Genomic DNA, 21214 nt, shown 5'->3' on the forward strand with positions numbered 1-21214 from the left:
AAGTTATAGAGTTGGTCTATGGCAGGGGTACATTTTGGGGGTACCGTACATATTATACTGGGATCTATAATCCAAAAAGTGGATATGGCCAATGAAGAACTTAATTTTGGTTTAATCTATTTTAATTTTAAATTACATTAAATAAAAATAGTTAATATTTTCCTTGCGTTGAAAAATATTCCATATTGTCACTTTAAAAAATTAAATTAGTGGCAAGTTCTAGAAGGACTTTTAGCACCTCTGTCAAACTTTGGAATTGTTAAGGTTTGGACACCTTGATCCTCTAACTCACTGATTAAAGCTATGCAATACTGTAGATTCAGTCTCCAAAAGGTGGTTCAGATTATGTGGGAATACAGATATAGCACCTCTTTGCAATACTTCAAAGTGGTATATCATGGGAAAAGACGGATCTGCTCTAGCAGGGAGGTGCTATGTTTACTTATTTACAGGTCATATATGGCCGCCTATCTCATATAATGATTCTGGATGGCTCACAACGATCCATAAAAACAAGGAGAAAAACAAAAGTACCCTTCCCCCCAGGCGTCAGACCAAACAGCCTCCCCACTCACCCCCATCCTAGCCCAATGCTTGGGGGAAGAGCCAGGTCTTCACAGCCCCCTGGAAGGCTAAAGGGTAGGGATCCCTTAGATCTCAAGTGGGAGGCTCTCACATGCTCCAAAATGTCTTTTGGAGATAAAATCCAAAGTGCTGCACACCCCTATTTATAGCTGATATAGTTCAGAATAAATTTTAAATACCAGTAACAAATACTTAAGTATATGTTATCTATAGAAGAACACATATCTCCTTTTCAAAAAATGTGAAAGAAAAGAAAATATATCAAGAAAAAAGAAGACAATTCACCAGAAGACAGAACTAAAAAAACCCAAAATAGGCTCAACCAACATCCTAACTGAAAACCTGGGAACCTGAACAACCAGGCCTTTAGCGGTTTGTAGGAAGTCAAATGTGTGGGAGCAGTATGAATTTCCAGGGGCATATTGTTCCACGCAGTAAGAACTGTCACCAAGATGGCATACTTCTAGGTCTTGCAAAATTACATTGCTTACTTGACAAGACTTGGAATATCAATAGAAGTTGTTTAACTTTTAAGATCATTCTAACGTTATTAGGCAAACAATAACATTCATTAGGAGAAAAGTACCATGTCAGACTGCTAATATGCAATTGGAATACTAAGGTTAATCAGACAATGAAGATTAGTGACTTTTTTTTATCCAATCAGTTAGGTGGAAAGAAGCTCTTTTAAAAGAACTTCAGTATGTGAATTTTAAAAATTTGAAAATAAAACAGGACTTCTGTTATAATATTAAAACTTTAGAAAAATGTTTGCGAACAAAATATGTGATAAAAGCACTTCCAGGAAGCTGAAATCCATTTGGTTTTTTTACCTCTAAAATTCAAAATACTGTTTGCAAGATGCTAAAGACTACTCTTTCTCATATGACTTTTTTGTTTAGAAAAACTGAAATTTAATTATGGAAATAAAGATATAGTTTACCTACCTATTAAAGCAAATTAATTTTATACTATAGCAGTATTTTGGCAGTTTGGGTGAATGTTTTCTAAATGTTAATAGAGCATATTTTAATTACTCATTGTATTTAGGTACTGCTAATTCCAACTAACTATATATACTAATTAAATTGTATATAATTAGCAAATATTATCAAGTAACTAAATAACGTAAATCCATGATGCATAGAGAAATAGGACATAGCAAATACAAAAAATTACTAAAAAGTAAATAAAGAGATGCATTATATACATACAAATGTACCATATATTTAAAATATTACCATATTACTGTATATCTGTTGCTATTGAGATAAACTATAAAATCAATCTAAATTTGGTAGAATTGTGGTTCCTGCCTCTGATGTTTCATTATTTCAACTTTGTGATTTTTTTTTTAATGTAGCAGTTGAAGAGGTCTTATTAATCCATATCTCAATTGTTATGTTATCTAAAGTTTTCCAATATTCAGCAGTTATTATTTTAGCTTCTAAAATTGTTGATAAGTTCCTTATTTCTAAGCTTGAGATTCGGTCCTGTAAATAAACCCAGTAGGCTTAACTCTGGGGAACATTTGATTCTTTGTTTAGTATTGATACTTATCTCCCCAAAAGGTTTCTGCCAAAAGGGTATAGCTTTCACTCATGACCACCACAAATGAAAGAAAGACCCTGCATTTATTTACAGGATCAAATCTCAAGCTTCAAACTTGACTCCAGTTAGATTGTGGGTGGGTGTGTGGGTGTGTGTACAGGTAGTCCTCACTTAATGATTATAATAGGGACTGGAAAATTTGTTAAGTTGGGCGGTCGTTAAGTGAAGCATCATATAACTGCACTCAATTTTATGACATTTTTTGCAGTGGGCATTAAGCGAATTGCCATGGTTGTTAAGCGAATCACATGGTCATTAAACAAATCATGCAGTTCCCCATTGATTTTGCTTGCAGGATGCCAGCTGGGAAGGTCACAAATGGCAATCATAGGACCCTGAGATGCTGCAATCATCATAAGTGCAAGCTGGTTGCCAAGTGCCCAGATTGTGATCACATGACTGCAGGGTGCTGGGACGGTCATAAGTGCAAGGACCGGTCATAAGTAGCTTTAGCGCCATCCTAACTTCAAATGGTCACTAAATGAACAGTCATCAAGCAATGACCACTTGTTCTCTCTCTCTCTCTCTCTCTCTCACACACACACACACACACACACACACACCAGAAACTCCAGAAATGGCAGCAGACAGACCCGCTAGAGTTGCCCATTGCACAGTATCTTTTATTCCTGGGACTTTAGATCTACATTAATGTTTGGTGACTGGGGCTTTTGTCTCATTTTTATACTTTTCTTAAAGGACAGGGAATAACACCTAGCTATTGCTTATTCCAATTTCAGGTAATTTAACGATCTGCCAGTGAGCTTTTACATAAAACATTGTCTCTAGCAGACCACACCTGGGATTGGTCTGATAGCATATCTTGTCAATAACTTGGGAACACAGATGGTCAAACCTTTGCTAAGAATATTTTTAAGAGAACCATTGTTTGCCCCTCAATCTCCTTGTCAATTTTGCATGATGTTACTACAAATATAAAGTTCTTATAGTTGAATACAAAGAACAAATTATAATTATAATCATTTAGAGATGTAGCAGTTCAGTTTTAAAAGATAACAGGTGCATTAATTAAATACTTTAACTCTGTTGACTTGTAAATATGTTTTTAGTTATATAATTGAAATATAAAACATTTACATGAAAGGGCAGTTTTAAATGTTTCACTTTCCTGACATGTTTTCAAAGCCCAAAAGCTAGTTTCCAGACTGAAGCAGGACTGGAAGGGTGTGGTATTATTTGAACTATAGGTAGTCCTCACTTAGTGACCACAGTTCGGACTTGCAATTCTGTCGCTAAGCACCATGGTTGCTAAGCAGAAAATCATGTGACTGCAATGGACTTACAACCTCACTTCTGCTTCAGTCATTAAATGAATCTGCAGAACACTTCTGCAGTTGTTAAGCGAAACATCACATGACTGTGACGATTTTACTTCCTCATTCTCTGTTAACTTGGCTGGTCACAAGCTAGTGGCGAAGCACCCAAATGGCAGTCACATGACTCTGGACACTGCAGCAGTCGTAAATGAAAGGATTGGTTGCAAAGCTGGTTTTTTTCCCCCCAACACCATTGTAACTTCAAGCAGTTGCTAAATGAGGCAGTCAGTAAGCAAGGTCTACCTGTAACTTTCAGTGCCCTATATGATAAAAATCCCTTTAATTCATCTTCAGGTATTTATCTCTCAGACTTGACGTATATTGACTCAGCATATCCATCAACAGGAAGTATTCTAGAAAATGAGCAGAGATCAAACTTAATGAATAATATCCTTAGAATAATTTCAGACTTACAGCAATCTTGTGAATATGGTAAGTTACTCTATTCATTTATATTACAGCATTATAAGTAACCAGTGAATACAATTTGAATATTAATTGAGGCTTGCTCAAATACAGTTTTTACCTTTGATTAAAGGTGGTGATGAGATATTTAAAAAATAATTCAAGATATGAAGACGTGGACATTTTTCCAATAGAATGCCAGAAATCTAATCAAATACCCCCAAACCTTTGAACATATCTTAAAGTATCTCTTTGAATCTTCACTGTAATTGAAGATACAGATGTAAAGAGTAATATTTGTTTACTAAATTCTTTCAAAGTAATAAAAGGACTTTTCTCAACTTAGCATGGACTTTTAAAAAATAATTAACAGACTTTGATAAGCTTTCTGTTATTCAAATACATATCTTGGAAGCCAGCTCCTTAACTTTGACTGAATCTATTTCAAATAAAATGGTCTCCCAGTTAAGAACCTTCCTTTTTACTAAAGGTTAATTAAGATTTCCATATAACCTTTCCATTTTTAATTAGACAAAATAACTGAAGCCAGAGTTCTTACTTATTTCATCTCATGGGAAAATAATTGGTAGGAAGATCCGTACCATTCACCATTTCCAGATGGCTCAATACATGCATGGTCTTTTTATACCAAACCACCATTGATAAACCACTGCTGAGAAGGGAATCACGGTTTACCTCTAGAATTTTCAGGGATAACTTTCACATTCCTTAAGGCACTTCCTGAATTTCTGTTTCACTAAGCATGATATTGCATCCTCAGCTGATGAAGCTTTTTGTAGGAATCCTTTGCAGATTGCTTTGAGGCTTTCAGCTTTTGCTGCCTTGATTATTGCTTCAGTATATCCTAAGGTCAAAGAATGTTCTCCATGAATATCTGGTGAAAACGCACACTTTCTTACTCTATACTTCTCTTCTCAGAAAGTGTCTTCTTCCTATATTGCTATTTAGGAACAGTTATTTTTCTTCGAAATAGAACTTTTACATACATGTGGACTGGGATTTCTTTTTATCCTGTCTCTACCCAATTTACCAAGCTGATGGTTTGATTTTTTTTTTCTCTTTGTATGTTATTTTCTTTAACAGCAGGTTACATGTTACTGGAAGAGTTAAGTTATAATCTCTAAGTTTATAGGATGCTGTTTGTCTACAAAGGTTAGGCAGTTCCTTATCATGAAAAGAAAACTGTGGTTATATGTGCTATTCCCTGAACTCAAAAAGATCACTGCGGCTCTTGAGGATGGAAAACTGTGATAAGAAAGCTGCTTTTTTTTTTTCAATTGTCTGAAAAATATTTTGTTTACTGCATTGAAGGGAGATGTAAGGCATGTTATTGGGCAAAATTCTTGGGTTGTGATTAAGCAGAAGATGGTTATTAGGTGAGATTATTTAGGAAATCACAGAATACGTAACATCTGTAAAGCAAAATATAAATTTTATATGTATATAAATTATAAATTATATCATTATAATAATTATATAAATTATATAATTATAATTTATAATAATATAATATAATATAATAATTATATAAATTATAATTATATAAATTATATAATTTATATATATATATATATATAATTTATTATATATATTTATATATATAAATATAAAGCACTGAAGATGTTACCTAGCCGGGTAATGAAACGTTTGCAAGAAAAGAACCAAGCTCAGAGAACCCCAAGGACTCCACAAATATAAATATGCCAGTTTCAATATTTTGATATTTAGCATTGTGATCAAAATTCTATATACCGAAGAATAGTGCCCATCGACAGTTTTTAATATGGCTTTACTCATATGAAGCACTTTTTAATATATTTTAGCTGGGGTTTTCACATTAGGAGCAGCTGTCAAGGAAACATACCCCTATAGCTTTTGTGTGCACAGCCTTGCTTCCTGCTTTTCCTTCCCCATCCAATTACTGCTATTAAGATTGTAGTTTTAAAAGCAAGGCAATCTCAGTTCTGTCACAGACTTTTGTGGAAATAGTGGTTAGCTAAATGCCTGCTTGTGTGGGAGAGAAAGGAAGATAATGTTATAATAATAGTTAACTGATATGAAACCATGCCGTATAAAAATAACAGATCACGGTGGTTGCCAATAAAATAACTGCTATATATATATATACTAATTACTATTTAGATATTCCTGTGTTGCCTCATGTTCAAAAGTACCTGAATTCTGTTCAGTATATAGAGGAACTTCAGAAGTTTGTGGAAGATGATAATTATAAGTAAGTATAAAATCTAGGCAATTATAATGTATTCATTATTTGTTTTTTAAAGCAATATTTCATAAAGAACAAAAGAATACTTGCAGTTTTGTTTCATAAGTGTTTGAAATTTTTAGGGCATTTCTGTTTATAGGCTTTCCTTTTTTATGAATTGTTCCTTGCATTTCTCCTTATTTCTTAGTGAACATAACCCACAGCTGTAAATCTTGAGAATGAATGAATGAATTAATTAATTAATTAATGACAGAGCTCCCTGTAGTGATTAAGGATTTGAACTGGGACTAAGGAGGCTTAGCCATTGAAATTCACTAGGTGAGCAGTTATTTTCTCCGCCCAACCTACAACACAGGGTGGTGGTTATTGGGGAGATCCCCATATAAGCATCTTTGACCTCCTAGAAGAAAGTGGAATATAAATCTAACAGATAAATAAGGATCTAGGACAATCTTAATCTATTATGAGTTAGGTGTTATATTCCCCAATCCTTAACATCGTCCTTCCCTCATTTCTTATTATTTTATTAATTGCAGTATTTGTTAGTATAAATCAATACTGGCTTTTTAAAAACAGACTAGTTGTCACTTTAACAGATACATATGCAACTGTTTTGTTCTTCTGTTCTTTAAGTTAATATACAGAGTGGGGGAAAGTTTCCAGAATATGACAGTCTTATTAAATGGCATTTCAAAATCACATGTGCGTTTTTCTTTTAAAAGAGAAATAAATGTTTTGTATCTTGCTTATTGAAAGAATTGGGGGTTTTCATCTTGAATTTTGACACAAATTTTATTTTGTAAGTTTGGGAGCCCATGTTGCAAAAATCTTGTTATATATATATTACGTTTTATAATGATAGTAACATTTGAAAAATTAAAGAGTATTACTTAATTTTAGTCCATTTAAAAATTATTGTTTAATTATGCTAAATTAATAGAGCTTTAATAAAGATTCCTCATTCAATTTTTTATCAGATTATCTAAACAGTATGTGTGTGTGTATGTGTGTGTGTGTGTGTATTAGTATTTCTTCAAACATCTAAGTCTGTCAAATTATGATTATGATTATTATATTTGTATCCCACTTTTTCTTTTATGTGGGGGGCGGTGTATATGTTTAATAACTCAAGGTGGCAAGCATACCTAATACTCCTGCCTCCTATTTTCCCCACAGTAACAACCTTGTGAGGTGGGTTGGCTGAGAGAGAGTGGCTGGCCCAAGGTCACCCAGCTACTTTCATGCCTAAGGGAAGCCTAGAACTCACAGTCTCCTGGTTTCTAGCCCAGAATCTTAACCACTACACCAAACTAGCTCAAATGATTATCTATGGATTCCTAGTAGAATTCCTAGGTAGAAAATGGATAGTAAATATAGATGTCTGAATTTGCTATTAGCAAAATCTTTTTCTTTGTTTCTTAATGCAGACTTTCATTAAAAATAGAACCTGGGACCAGTACCCCACGTTCCACTGCATCTCGTGAAGATTTAGTTGGTAAATATTCAACAATTGCTCTGACTCTACCCCACAGTGTTCTTATTTTCTTGATTTATAATATCCATAAAATCTGTTAAATAGAAAACCTAATTTAAGCAAATCTTTTATAAATAAACTAAAAAGAGAGGGAAATAGATAATCTGTATATGCACTTCTGAAATTATCAGATCTACTTTTTATATACAGTTGAAGAATTATAATAAAGAACTTGCTGTTTGCTCTTTTCGCTTTTATTTTTTCCAGGCGCTGAAGTGGGAGTTTCTCCCCAAACTGTGCGAAAGAATGCTACAGCTGAAGGCGCATTGCTACCACCAACTCCTCCATCTCCTAGAAACCTGATGCCTCATGGGCATAGAAAATGTCACAGTTTGGGATACAAGTTAGCATTTAATCTGAGATTCAGTTCCCTCTGTTATTTAAATTCATGATACCCTGAATTATCATTATTTTAAAAGCTACATATAGTATCTTCTTAGTATCTTCTTTGCCATTTACTTTTCAGAAAGTGTATGTATTAAGTTGTTTAAATATCTCTGCACATGTATACCTTTTTGTTATATGTAAATTTATATATCTTATAGATAAAGCAGTGGCTAAATGTGTACATCACATCATGATATCTCAGGGTTATTAAATAATTCATTAAACAAGCCAAACTCAGACTCGTAGACAGGCAATGTAATCATTGCATTGTTAGAACCCCAAAACAGAGAAGTCTAACAATACAATATGCCAACCTTGAGCTATACATATTTGCTACTATCAAAAAGTAATCATTGTTCAGCTGATTCCAGAATTTTTTTTCTATTCTGTTTTAATTTCCCTTGCCTTATACCTCTGTGTATTGTTAGAACTTTGAGTGGGAGATTTGGATTAGCAGGTGAACTCAGTGATCTAAATGACTCCTTTCTGTTATTCAGGAAACAAAAAAAATTAAGAATAAGACAGGAAACCACAAAGAAAATTGTGTGTTTCTGTTCACATAGTATCATTTTCCTTGCATTGAAAAAAATTCCCTGATGTCACTTTAAAAAATTACAATTTAGTGGCAAGTTCTAGTCTAGTCATTAAACTAACAAGCCATGATTTCAGACTGATTTATTCACTGGACCCAGATTGTTCACACATTGATTGATTAAGTGTCATCAAGTCAGTGTCAACTCTTAGCAACCACATAGGTAGATTTTCTCCATGATGATTTGTCCCTAACATGGTCCTTCAGGTCTTCCAATGGTGCACTAGTCACCACAGTAACTAAGTTCCTCCACCTTGCTTCTAATCGTCCTCTTGCCCTAAGAAAAAGAAAAAGAAAAAAAAATAAAACACAGTTAATCCTCATATTTAAACATTCGTTCCAAAAATTGTAGGTATTAAACTGCAAAGTACATACATAAAACTTCATGATTGTGAATCACTTCATGATAGTGAATGTGGTTGGCAGCCTCTCTTTTAGTGTGTTTGTGGTAGAGAAAAATCAATACTTAAACATTGATAGCATACTTAATTTCCTAATAACATTTTAATTTTTCCATGCCCAGTTCTAAGTGTAACATTGGAATCCATTCTTTAACAGTCCATATTCATAAGTATTTGCCAATTGTTTATAGAGTTATACATATACATAGAAAGAAGAAAGTAGCAAACATTGTAGAATCTTATTATAAAAATATTAAATGTAACTCATCTACCTGTGCCAGTTTATTTCACATCATGTATAAGATTAAGTTTTCTTTGATTCTTGTGAACTTTTAGTTTTTTAAAGTCTATTTTTTTTTACTCGTCTTTATTCTGTCTTTTCCTTTGGATTGTATATTGACAGCTGATCTATGACTGTAAATATAGTTTTGGTACTATGTTATATTTAATGTTTTAAACTAATCATGTGATCAGTCTTAACATATTTGAATCTTTTTCTAGTTTCATTCATAAAATGAACACGGCAGAATTTAAAAGTGCAACATTCCCAAATGCAGGACCAAGGCATCTTTTAGATGATAGTGTCATGGAACCACATGCCCCATTGCGGGGGCAGGCGGAGAGCTCCACTCTTTCCAGTGGAATTTCAATAGGTGAGATTTTATCTCAGTCAGTAAAAAAAAGTCTTTTGAAATTCAAATTTGCATTTTTTTTCCGTTATATTTATATGCTACCTCTCTCCCATATTGCTTAAAGCATCATAGGGATCCACACAGCATACCTAGGTTAATGGGAGAAGATAAACTTGTGCAAACTGCAAACTGAGTTCATGGCCTGTTCATTTTGGATTTAAAGTAACTTCTATATTGTACAAATTATTCAGGATTATTATCCTTTTCAATGTCTAGGGTAGAGTCCTATAGAAGCCTCATGCAAAAACAATCTCTGGGTTCAGTCTTCAATTCCTCTGCCCACATAGGAATGGCGTGGGGTTAGAAAAATGGTTAGAAAAATTGCAGGGGGGAAGGAGAGAAAAAGGTAGGTAAATGGGAAAGAAGGTGCCAAGTTCCCAGCCTCCTTTGCAGTGAAAGATAACTAAAAATATAGCCATCAACTGTCTGGCTCAGTGGATCAGAACTTGACATAAATCTCAATCCACTGACTTCGTGTGGCTTAGCTAGGTTGCTAGCTTTGATTTGGCTGAAGTCTTTCAGACACTTGTAACAGTCTTTATTATAAACTAGAATGAGGCCACATTTTCAAGGACCCAATGCACATGAAAGGTCACACACTAGATCTGGTTTTTATTTCAACACAGATGCAATGTGATCTGAAAGTGGGGGGATATTGAATTCAACTGTTGTCAAGGACAGATCACTCTCTGATTGCTATGAAGTTATATGTAGCAACCCCTCCTTCCACTGGGGAAGGACTCATTAACTTGGTCTACCCCAGGCATCTAATGGATTTTGTGGGTTTTCAGAGGGTTCCTGGGGAATTTTCCAGGGATCTGGCAGGCAGTTCAGCCAAATTACTGGTTACCCATTTGAATAATAGGGCATTCAGGGCCATAGACTGGATTGCAACAGAGCAGTTTGTCCTTGCATGCAGATCTGCTGCTGCTGTTTAATTTACTAAGGAACTCCGTGATGAAGCAGCAGAGGATATCCTAAGGCACAGTTGGAGAAAGAACGATCTTGAGTGACTGAATACTAGTATGAGCCTAAGTTCAAGCTCACACAGTGGTGATTCAGGTGGCAAAAATGAAGTATTTTGTCTCCCTTACTCTGTTTGCTGAATGCCACCCAGCAACACTTTCTAAGATAACCTGCTCCCTTTCAGAAAAGGATGTTCACCAGCATCATCTTAAGGGCCACCGTCAGGAATTTTCATGGCATTTAGCGGACAAACCATTCAGATTTGAGAAGAGTTGGGTTCTAGACCATGGAAATGACTGGGGCTTCTGATGTGATCTGGGATAATTTTGAGTACTGAGGAAGTGGATAGGGCCCTCTGCAGTGTTAGTTCTATGTCTTAGTTAGATCCCTGTGCCTTACGGCTAGTCAAGATCTCTTGTCACCTCACAGGAGGTCTTGACTAGCCGTAAGGCACAGATTTGGACATTTGTCAACATTTCTATGAGGAAGGGGTATTTAAAGGAAGCTGTGGTGCACCTTCTGCACAAGAAGCCTTCATTTGATCTGTCAATCCTAGACAATTATAGACCTTTCTCCAACTTTGTGTTTAGGAAATGTTGTAGAGAAAGTGGTTGCCCTACAGCTACAGAGAGTCCTAGAGGAAGTGGATTATTTTGGACTCTTGGCAATCAGGGTTCAGGCCAGGATATAACTGCACTGGTCACACTTGTTGATGATCTTTGGAGACACTGGAATTGGGGGAGTGTAACCATCCTGGTCCTCCTTGGTCTTTCATTGGCTTTCAATACCATTGACCATTATATCCTTCTGGACTAAAGTGGTAGGCACTGTTTTACGATGGTTCTTCTCCTTCCTAAAGGGGCAGTTCCAGCTGGTAGTAGTGGGAGATCTACCCAGAGACCTCTATGTTTTGCTGTCCCTCAGGGATTCCTCTTCTCCCCTCTTCTCTTCAACATCTACATGAAAGTACTGGGAGAGGTCATTCATGATACCAGATCCCATGCTGGTATCATGAATATGCTAATGATACCAGCTATACATCTCAACCCTATTTATGCTACTGAAATATTAGATGCTTGTAACATCATATGCCCACAGGTTTCTCCTAGAAGATGACATGAAGAGATTAATAATTCATTGAATATTTATATATGTAGTAAAACATGTCTGACACAGATCTATTTTAATCATTTCTGCAAGAAACTTTCTGTCTATGGGCTTTAATGTTCAGAATATTTTAAGATTATACTATAGAGATTAAAACACACATTCTTGAAAATTAACTCACATGTATTCCAGCAGGGTGTCACCCACAGAACGCTGCAATAACTGTTGCAGTAATTGGCAAAGCAAAAAAAATTATATATTTAGGTTTAGAGCACAATAATATTTTGTGTACTGTTTTACTCAATTAAACTAATGATATTGCATGTCCTCACTGTTCACATAATAATCTTGATATAAAAATTCAAGAAATAAGAATAAAAATTGTAGAATAAAATTGCAAAAAAATGGGACTAGATTTAATGTTGTAATCGCTTTTCCTTTCTTCCACTCTGTGATATATATAGAGAGAGTAATTGTTGAATTGTTACTTGTTATATAACCTTATTGGCCACTGGATAAAAAATTCTTATCAGCCTGTCAGCCCTTCAGCCATTACTTTCATGTTCAACTATTGCTTCTCTGAGTTCGTTGTATCTAATGAGGGAAATGATCCAAGAGATTAGCTCCTTTTGAAAACAATAGCATTCAGGTCTGTTTGAAACTGACAATAAGGCAATTCCTGAAGAAACCTAACTAGAACTAGCGGATAAATATAGGTTGGTTGGTGACTTTTTTCTTAAGTGCTTGAGCAAGTATTTTCTGATGCCTACATTTCCATTTTGATGACATTGATTGACTTTATGCATTTCAGCTGGTTTTAGGACTGGGTGGGGGGCGGAACCTGCTTTTGTTGCTCTGTAGCCATAATTTCCCAAGAAAAACAGGAAGACTGAAGCCATGTTGATTCTCTCAGATCTTTAAGTGGCTTTTGATACAACCATCCATGATATCCTTCTGGAATATCTGTTCAGAGATGGGAGGTGGTAGCACTGTTTTTTAGAGGTTTTTCCTATGTTTGGTTGGCTGATTCCAGAAGATGGTGCTAAGTTATTATTGTTCTATTCCATTTCTTTCATAGAGACACATAAACATGTGAAAGAAGAAAAAAGATGCACAAAAGCTTACTTATGTACTAAACAAAGGACTAGTACTACATATATATTCATTTAACATTATGCAATTAAACTATTAGAATTTAAGTGAGTTCTAACTGGTAAGTCAAGTGGGGAGAGAGAAATTAAACATAAAAACTAGTATATGCAATTAAAACAATCTCACAAACAAGACTCCCAGAAATAAAGAGTTTTCTATTTGAACAAACGTTCGTTGCAGTTGGGTCAGTTTTATTATGGGTAATTTTCACAAGCGTTTCTTGAAACATTTTTCATGCCTTGGAAATCATAGAATGAATGGGTTTTTTTAGTTGACTCACTTATTCTGATTTTAGGTAGCAGTGATGGTTCAGAGCTCAGTGAAGAAACTTCATGGCCAGCATTTGAAAGGTAAGAGAAGTCACTATATTTTATATTTATTCAAATGTGTATTTAACATATGAGAGTTTTACATTTCCACATAGGTTAGTGTGCCAGGTGCTCTGCTTTTCCTACACATGGATTGTATATGTGAGGAAAAGAATAATGGGTAAAACAGTCCAATCATGCAAGTTGTCTGGAGGGTCTGTTGTCACTGATGTATTGGCAGTAGTCCCAGAATCCAGAATCCTGATTTCTAAAAGGTTTGCTCAATGTACCTATATGAGTGGTTCATCATCTAGCTATAGCTAGCTAAGAGACTCTTGAAAGAAGCTTCCAAAGTTGAAGTTCCCATTTACAGTCTGGGCTTGGAATAAAACCCAAGTAATAGTTGTCCTGAGATGTTCCCTAGAACAGCAAGACCTTACCTATTCAGAACAGCTAGATGAGTCTATTTTCTGTCTTAGTCAACATATATGATTGACTTTTTAAAAAACATGCTGTAAATCTACTACTGTTTCTAGAAAACTACTTTTATTTTGTATATCATTGAGCAGCTTTCAAGACATTGATCATCTGATAAAAATGTAAGCACCACTAGTGGAAGTGATCTGAGGTGCTTATGCAGCTCCCAGCTCAGTACAAATCAAGTGTCATAACAAGCTAGTAGCATCACAGTCGATCCTATAAAACTGCAGGTTCTTCCTCTGCAGGGTGAGCTGTTTAGATATTTTCTCTTCCCTTGCTTAAATCATGTCTTCAGGCCACTACTTTGATGCAGTTTTGCTCAGTAATATGCATGCAACAATAAATCTATCAATGTTAATACAGGTAGTCCTCGACCTACATCCATTTGATCAGCAACCATTCCAAGTTATGATAGCGCTTGAATGGTGGTTACGACTGGTCCTCAGAGTTCCGGCTGCCCCAGCACCCTCGCAGTCACGTGATCATGATCTGGGTGCTTGGCAACCCGTGCACATTTACGACCAGTTGCCAAGCACCCCACAACCACGCAGTTGCCATTTGTAGCCTTCTTGCGGCTTCCCCACATAGTCAGTGGAGAAACCAGCAGGAAAGGTTGCAAGTTGCTTGGGGTAAGTCTCCTCCACCTGCACACCCTCCCCTAGCTCCTCTACGCTCGTCCACGTCAGCCACTCACGCACCCCCATGCATCCTCCCCAATTCTCCCTCACGCACCCTCCCCACACCATGATGTGCTTTTTGCACACCTTCCCCAACCCCCCTCACCCTTGCACCCCCTTGCTCCCTCCCCCACACGGCAGCAGCCACCTACCTGTCTACAGGCCTGGGACTTACAGCTTTCTGCCAGCTTCCCCACTGACTTTGGTTGTGAGAAGCCAGCAGGAAGTTGTCTCCCCTAACGACTGTGGGATTTATTTAACAATGGCAACTGGGACTGCAGGGATTGCAATAATTGGTTGCACTTTAAGACCTCATCACTTAGCAACAGAAATTCTGGTCCCAATTGCCATCATAAGTTGAGGACTACCTGTATAGGTTTATTGATAGAAGCTTTTTTGCATTGTGTGTTGTTCCTGCCTTATTATTTATAGTTTAATATGAATTGACTGTGTGACATGGGAGACATTTTACCCAAGTAACTACCATAAACGTATTCATTTTGATTAGTCATGTTTGCAGTTGAGGTTCTTTCTATTACAGTTCTGAATGCTTCACTGACATTACAGTACTGTTTCTCTAACACCATATGGTCAAAAACAATTCTAAGGAAGAAAAGGCAGACCCATTTGGAAGTATTTAGAAGGCAGTCATAGGTTTTATCAAACATCATGGCTTCAAATGTGCCATGGCTTATTTGATTCATTGAATAACCCTGCCTGTTAGTTAAGAAGATACAGGATCTAAGTAAATCAAAATGAAGACCATCTTGGGACATTTACCACTGTATTAGCTGGAACTCGTGTTTGGTGTAATATTTTCAGGAAGGGATGGCTCTTCCCTATAGCTGCTGAAGACCTTACAAAGAAACAAGGGCTTGGAAAAAGGACTTCTAATATAACTGACTGCTAAGAATTGGAGTCATTTAATCTGCAAGACTCAGAAGAATGTGCATGGTACTAATAGAAGCTTTAGTGTTAAGATTATTCAGATTGCCTTAAAAATTACCATACAGTCTGCTTTTAAGAATACTTTTGTTGAAAAATAGTGTTTATATATTCTAAATAAATACTAAAATTATGTCAACATAGGATTGTAAATTGTACTGGTTATAACATAGACTTACAAAATAATATATACAATAAATAAGTGGGAATTCTGATTTGGCAGAGATATCATGGTATATGCCCATCGGGATTTTGCTCTCCAGTTTTGCCATAAAGAGTTTTCACAAATAGAAGCCTTAAGATTATTCTCCCCTCTCCCCAGTATCACTTCCTTTCTCATAATCCTTAAAGCTTATTCAGGAGAAAAAGCCAAGGTACACTGCTGAACCAATATAAGAGGGAATGTTTTCATATTCTAAGGTGACCATATTGCTGTCCAATGACTTGGCTTTTAACAATGTCTTGTCTTGTTTTAGCTGCTGATGTTATTATTTAAGATGTTGATTATCTAAGCATTCATTGGGATGCCAGTAAGAATATTCTACTGTTATATGTGTTCACACGAAGAACATGTGTCCAAATAAAAACAGATCTTTTAAAAACTTAAATACACTGGTGATCATAAACAAGAGGAAGTAGCAATGTAGCAGAAAGGAAAGCTTATTATAGTGTTCTAACAAATGATGACTATGTATTCCAAAAATGTAATGCATACCATTTATAATGGAATCCAACAGGAACAGATTGTACCATTCTCTTGGTCCGGTGACAAGAATAGCTCGAAATGGCTATTGGAGCCACACGAAGGGCAGCAGGTACTAATTCCTTGCGTTCAAGGGCCAGACACTTTCCTCTGGTGTTGGTGACTGATTTGATAGTGAACTGGGTGTAATCTGACACTCTTGTTCTTTCTAACTATCTTGACGTATCATGTCAGTGAACATTCTCTATCCAAACAGGACTTCTGTCTTACAACTTAATTACATCTTCACAGAGTATGGCTGGCTCATTTTAATTTGCCTATCTCATTGCATAATATTACTCAGAAAATCCCCCAAATGCTTTATTTACCCCTCCACTTAGAAAAACCCTCTGAAGCATCATTTATGATACTGGATGGTACTGGAAGTAATTGGGTAGCAAGAATGATGTTGGAGCTTTGAAGACTGAGTGAGAGTTAAAATGTTCCTGTTTTCTTTCATTCTGAGCCATATAAATTGTAAATCAGCTGCCCATTATTTCCAGAAATGCAAAAAGAACCAGGATAACTGGTAGCAGGTCCCCCAATTTCAGTTCCCATTCCCCATCCCTGCCTGTTCCCCTACCTCACCATGCTGTGGACCTCTCCAAAATACCTATGGCAGTTTTTATTAGAAGAGAAAACCATGTCAATAAGGAAAAGTCTCAGTGCCATAATGCCTTTTACCAGGAAAAAAACAGTTTTTTTTAAATTTTTGCAATAATAATAATAATATAATATAATAAAATGAAAAGTAAAAGGGCTCCCATTCACTTTGGTCTCTCTCATGTTTGGAGTTCAGCCCTTGGTAATGCTATGCAAAGAACAGAGCAGTCCTTGCCTTAAAGTTTCTTTGAATAACATTTTATGAAAAACCACTTCCATTCATTCACATCAAGGCCTTTTTACATTCCTCAGTAAACGTTATGTTATACTGCACTTATGAGAGAACCTAGCTCAAATAACTCTTAAAATCTGGTGTAATGTGGACAAGCGTATGCTAACTTTTGGACATCTGGAAGGCTCAGCTTGTCAGCTCTCTCAGTTTATAGGCTAACAGTCAAAGGATGTATGGAAGAAATTTTCCAAGATGTTTCAGAAATTTTTACTTTCTTAGCCTGTCTCTGGAGAGTTGATGGCTGTGCCACATAAGTTGCTTGGTATGCACTTACACAAACACTTGTGCAGTCAAATATTTCCTGTCATTAAAAGCTGGTCAGCTGCTCACTTGTTAGAACACAGCCTATGTTACAACAGCTTTATTTAACTGCTCTGGGCCAGGCTTTCTGCTTTCCTGCTGCTTCTATTATTGCATTCAAATATCTTGGTATGGTATTGTGCATGTATTAAGCTCTTGCTGTTTTTCTTTGTTTTTCTTTTTATACTTTTTATTCATTAACTCAGATGACTACCGTAAACCCAATATTTTTTTAAGCAGGTCTGGAAAAATCTAGAAAGAACCATTTAAAAATAAAATGTTTGAAAGGAGTTGTTAAAGTGAAGTTGACTCCAAGCCTTTTGCTAGTTAGAATTATTTGTAGTTCTTTATCATAATATAAAAAATTTATAGTTATTTATAAGTCAGTTGCTAAAATGAAAGTCTTTCTTAGCATGTTAACTTGTGCTGTGCAAGTAAAATATATAATAATCCTTCTAAAAGTTAGTATCTTTCCATAATGAAATCCAATAATTGAAATGGCAGTATTTTACATAAGGAAACAGATATAATATGTTTGGATTATCTGTTGAAATACGTAGTACTTTCCCATACTTTACACATGCTTCTTTTTTAGTTCTGCAGAGTCTGAAGATTTAGCTGTTCATTTGTATCCAGGAGCTGTTACTATTCAAGGTGTTCTCAGAAGAAAAACTCTGTTGAAAGAGGGGAAGAAACCTACAGTAAGATGTTAAATAAATTATTTAAAGTGCTTCCCAAATTGGCTTTTTCTGTTTCAAAAATATTTCAGTTTATTTGTTTTAATTAGATCAGCAGTGATTGCTCAAGCATTTTAGTTACTTAGAATGCAGTAGATCGTAAAGTATTTAGAGGTCAGTTGATAAAAAAAAATGGGATACATGTAAATGCAAATTGTGGCAGGATATCTCATGACTGATTCAAATAATCCCTGCAGCTACCCCTCCAAACCACTTCCTGTATATGGTGCTGAAAAATAACTTGGAGTGACAGTAGTTTAGTGCCCAGGTAATAGCTTGTACCTTTGGGGACCTGGATATAAATTTACATTGGTTTGGGGATCTTCCACATCATCAGATCAGTCATTTAATGAACAGCTTTTGCACTATGAAAAGCCACTATCCTATAAAATAATGGTTAGCAGCCTTCAGTGAATTAGTATTTGTCTGAAGAATCTCTGAGCTGATAGCAGATACAGCAAGCAAAATTCTAATATATTAATATTATCATTATTTATTAATATCACACCACCCAGAATTGTGATAGATAGACAGACAGATACATAGTCACAGTCCACATGGACTCATGGTAGTTTACAATTAAAAACCAAAAATAAGCCTAACAGTAATCTCAAAGCCAATACTAATATATCAAACCATAATAATTTATTCTACCATAAAATAATAGGCATATCAGAAATCTTAATTGGAGGCCCTTCTGAATGGTTTCATTTTAACAGCTTTTCTGAAGTAGGAAAGATGGTGCTACCCAGATTGCCAGTGGGAGGCTGTTCCATAGGGTAGGTGCTATTACAGAGAAATTTAAGGACTTGTCCTCTCTTGGGTCTCATGTGGCAAGGAACCATCAGCATCCCTCCCAGGGATATGCACACTGACCAGATACAGTGGGGCAAAAAAGTATTTAGTCAGCCACCAATTGTGCAAGTTCTCCCACTTAAAAAGATGAGAGAGGCCTGTAATTTTCATCATAGGTATACCTCAACTATGAGAGACAAAATGGGGGAAAAAATCCAGAAAATCACATTGTCTGATTTTTAAAGAATTTATTTGCAAATCATGGTGGAAAATAAGTATTTGGTCAATATCAAAAGTTCATCTCAATACTTTGTTATATATCCTTTGTTGGCAATGACAGAGGTCAAACGTTTTCTGTAAGTCTTCACAAGGTTTTCACACACTGTTGCTGGTATTTTGGCCCATTCCTCCATGCAGATCTCCTCTAGAGCAGTGATGTTTTGGGGCTGTTGCTGGGCAACACAGACTTTCAACTCCCTCCAAAGGTTTTCCATGGGGTTGAGATCTGGAGACTGGCTAGGCCACTCCAGGACCTTGAAATGCTTCTTACGAAGCCACTCCTTCATTGCCCGGGCGGTGTGTTTGGGATCATTGTCATGCTGAAAGACCCAGCCACGTTTCATCTTCAATGCCCTTGCTGATGGAAGGAGGTGTTCACTCAAAATCTCACAATACATGGCCCCATTCATTCTTTCCTTTACACGGATCAGTCGTCCTGGTCCCTTTGCAGAAAAACAGCCCCAAAGCATGATGTTTCCACCCCCATGCTTCACAGTAGGTATCTTTGGATGCAACTCAGCATTCTCTCTCCTCCAAACACGATGAGTTGAGTTTAGACCAAAATGTTCTACTTTGGTTTCATCTGACCATATGACATTCTCCCAATCCTCTTCTGGATCATCCAAATACTCTCTAGCAAACTTCAGACAGGCCCGGACATGTACTGGCTTAAGCAGGGGGACACGTCTGGCACTGCAGGATTTGAGTCCCTGGCAGCATAGTGTGTTACTGATGGTAGCCTTTGTTACTTTGGTCCCAGCTCTCTGCAGGTCATTCACTAGGTCCCCCTGTGTGGTTCTGGGATTTTTGCTCACCGTTCTTGTGATCATTTTGACCCCACAGGGTGAGATCTTGCGTGGAGCCCCAGATCGAGGGAGATTATCAGTGGTCTTGTATGTCTTCCATTTTCTAATTATTGCCCCCACAGTTGATTTCTTCACACCAAGCTGCTTGCCTATTGCAGATTCAGTCTTCCCAGCCTGGTGCAGGTCTACAATTTTGTTTCTGGTGTCCTTCGACAGCTCTTTGGTCTTGGCCATAGTGGAGTTTGGAGTATGACTGTTTGAGGTTGTGGACAGGTGTCTTTTATACTGATAACAAGGTCAAACAGGTGCCATTACTACAGGTAACAAGTGGAAGACAGAGGAGCCTCTTAAAGAAGTAGTTACAGGTCTGTGAGAGCCAGACATCTTGCTTGTTTGTAGGTGACCAAATACTTATTTTCCACCATGATTTACAAATAAATTCTTTAAAAATCAGACAATGTGTTTTTCCGGATTTTTTTTCTCATTTTGTCTCTCATAGTTGAGGTATACCTATGATGAAAATTACAGGCCTCTCTCATCTTTTTAAGTGGGAGAACTTGCACAATTGGTGGCTGACTAAATACTTTTTTGCCCCACTGTAGGATTCACTTGACAGAGACAATCTTGTTAAGTCATATAGGGCATTATAGGTCACTTTGAATTGTACCAGAAGTCTTGAAAACTAGTGCAGATCCTGAAGCACTGGTGTTAAATGAAAGTGCAGCTGTTCCTTGCTGACAGGCTGCTGCATTTTGAACTACTTGCCAGTTCCAAGTAGCCTTCAAAGGCAGCCCCATTTATAGCACATTACAGTAATCTAGGCAGGAGGAGACAAAGGTGTGTGACTCTGTTGCCAGGCCTCCTTCTTCAGGAAGGACTGAACTGGAGCAACAGCCAAAGCTTTCAAAGGCCTCCCTAGTTACAGCTTTCACCTGCCTATCTAGTAATAGCCCCAAGTTTAGGAGGAGCCCCAAGTCATCTTCAGAGAGAGTGCTATGAAATCCAGAGTGGAAAGAGAGCCAGATGGTTTCTGGTCAGTAATTCATTCTTGCTGATATTCAACTTTAATTTGTTTTTCCCCTTCTTACAGCCTGCAGGCACTAGGTCAGGACTTCAACCATATCACTGGCTCAGTACTGATGATCTCACCCCAAACTGACAGATGCCCTCTCCCAGAGGCTTGATGTAAATGTTAAACACCTGGGGTAGAGAAAAGAGATATATGGTACTCCA

General features: G+C 36.6%; 1 protein-coding gene across 3 annotated transcripts in view; it reads left to right on the forward strand.

Annotated features, from left to right (window-relative positions):
* Positions 1-21214, forward strand: part of RALGPS2 (Ral GEF with PH domain and SH3 binding motif 2) — a 110085-nt gene that overhangs the window by 76019 nt on the left and 12852 nt on the right. For 2 of the 3 annotated variants that reach the window (XR_015798326.1, XM_007428766.4), the window contains exons 9-16: positions 3828-3965; positions 6102-6192; positions 7614-7681; positions 7928-8063; positions 9602-9753; positions 13313-13367; positions 16165-16242; positions 17960-18065. Coding sequence is in view for 2 of the 3 variants with exons in the window: in XM_007428766.4 (XP_007428828.1) it covers positions 3828-3965; positions 6102-6192; positions 7614-7681; positions 7928-8063; positions 9602-9753; positions 13313-13367; positions 16165-16242; positions 17960-18065 (824 nt within the window). In the remaining variant the exon portion in view is untranslated. The remainder of the gene's footprint in view (positions 1-3827; positions 3966-6101; positions 6193-7613; positions 7682-7927; positions 8064-9601; positions 9754-13312; positions 13368-16164; positions 16243-17959; positions 18066-21214) is intronic. The other variant, XM_025166981.2, reaches the window with a different exon arrangement.

The sequence above is a fragment of the Python bivittatus genome, unplaced genomic scaffold, assembly GCF_059951505.1.
Source record: "Python bivittatus isolate LINGU-HERP-01145 unplaced genomic scaffold, Pbiv_v1 ctg000700_np1212, whole genome shotgun sequence".
In the NCBI taxonomy this organism is placed as follows: domain Eukaryota; kingdom Metazoa; phylum Chordata; class Lepidosauria; order Squamata; family Pythonidae; genus Python; species Python bivittatus.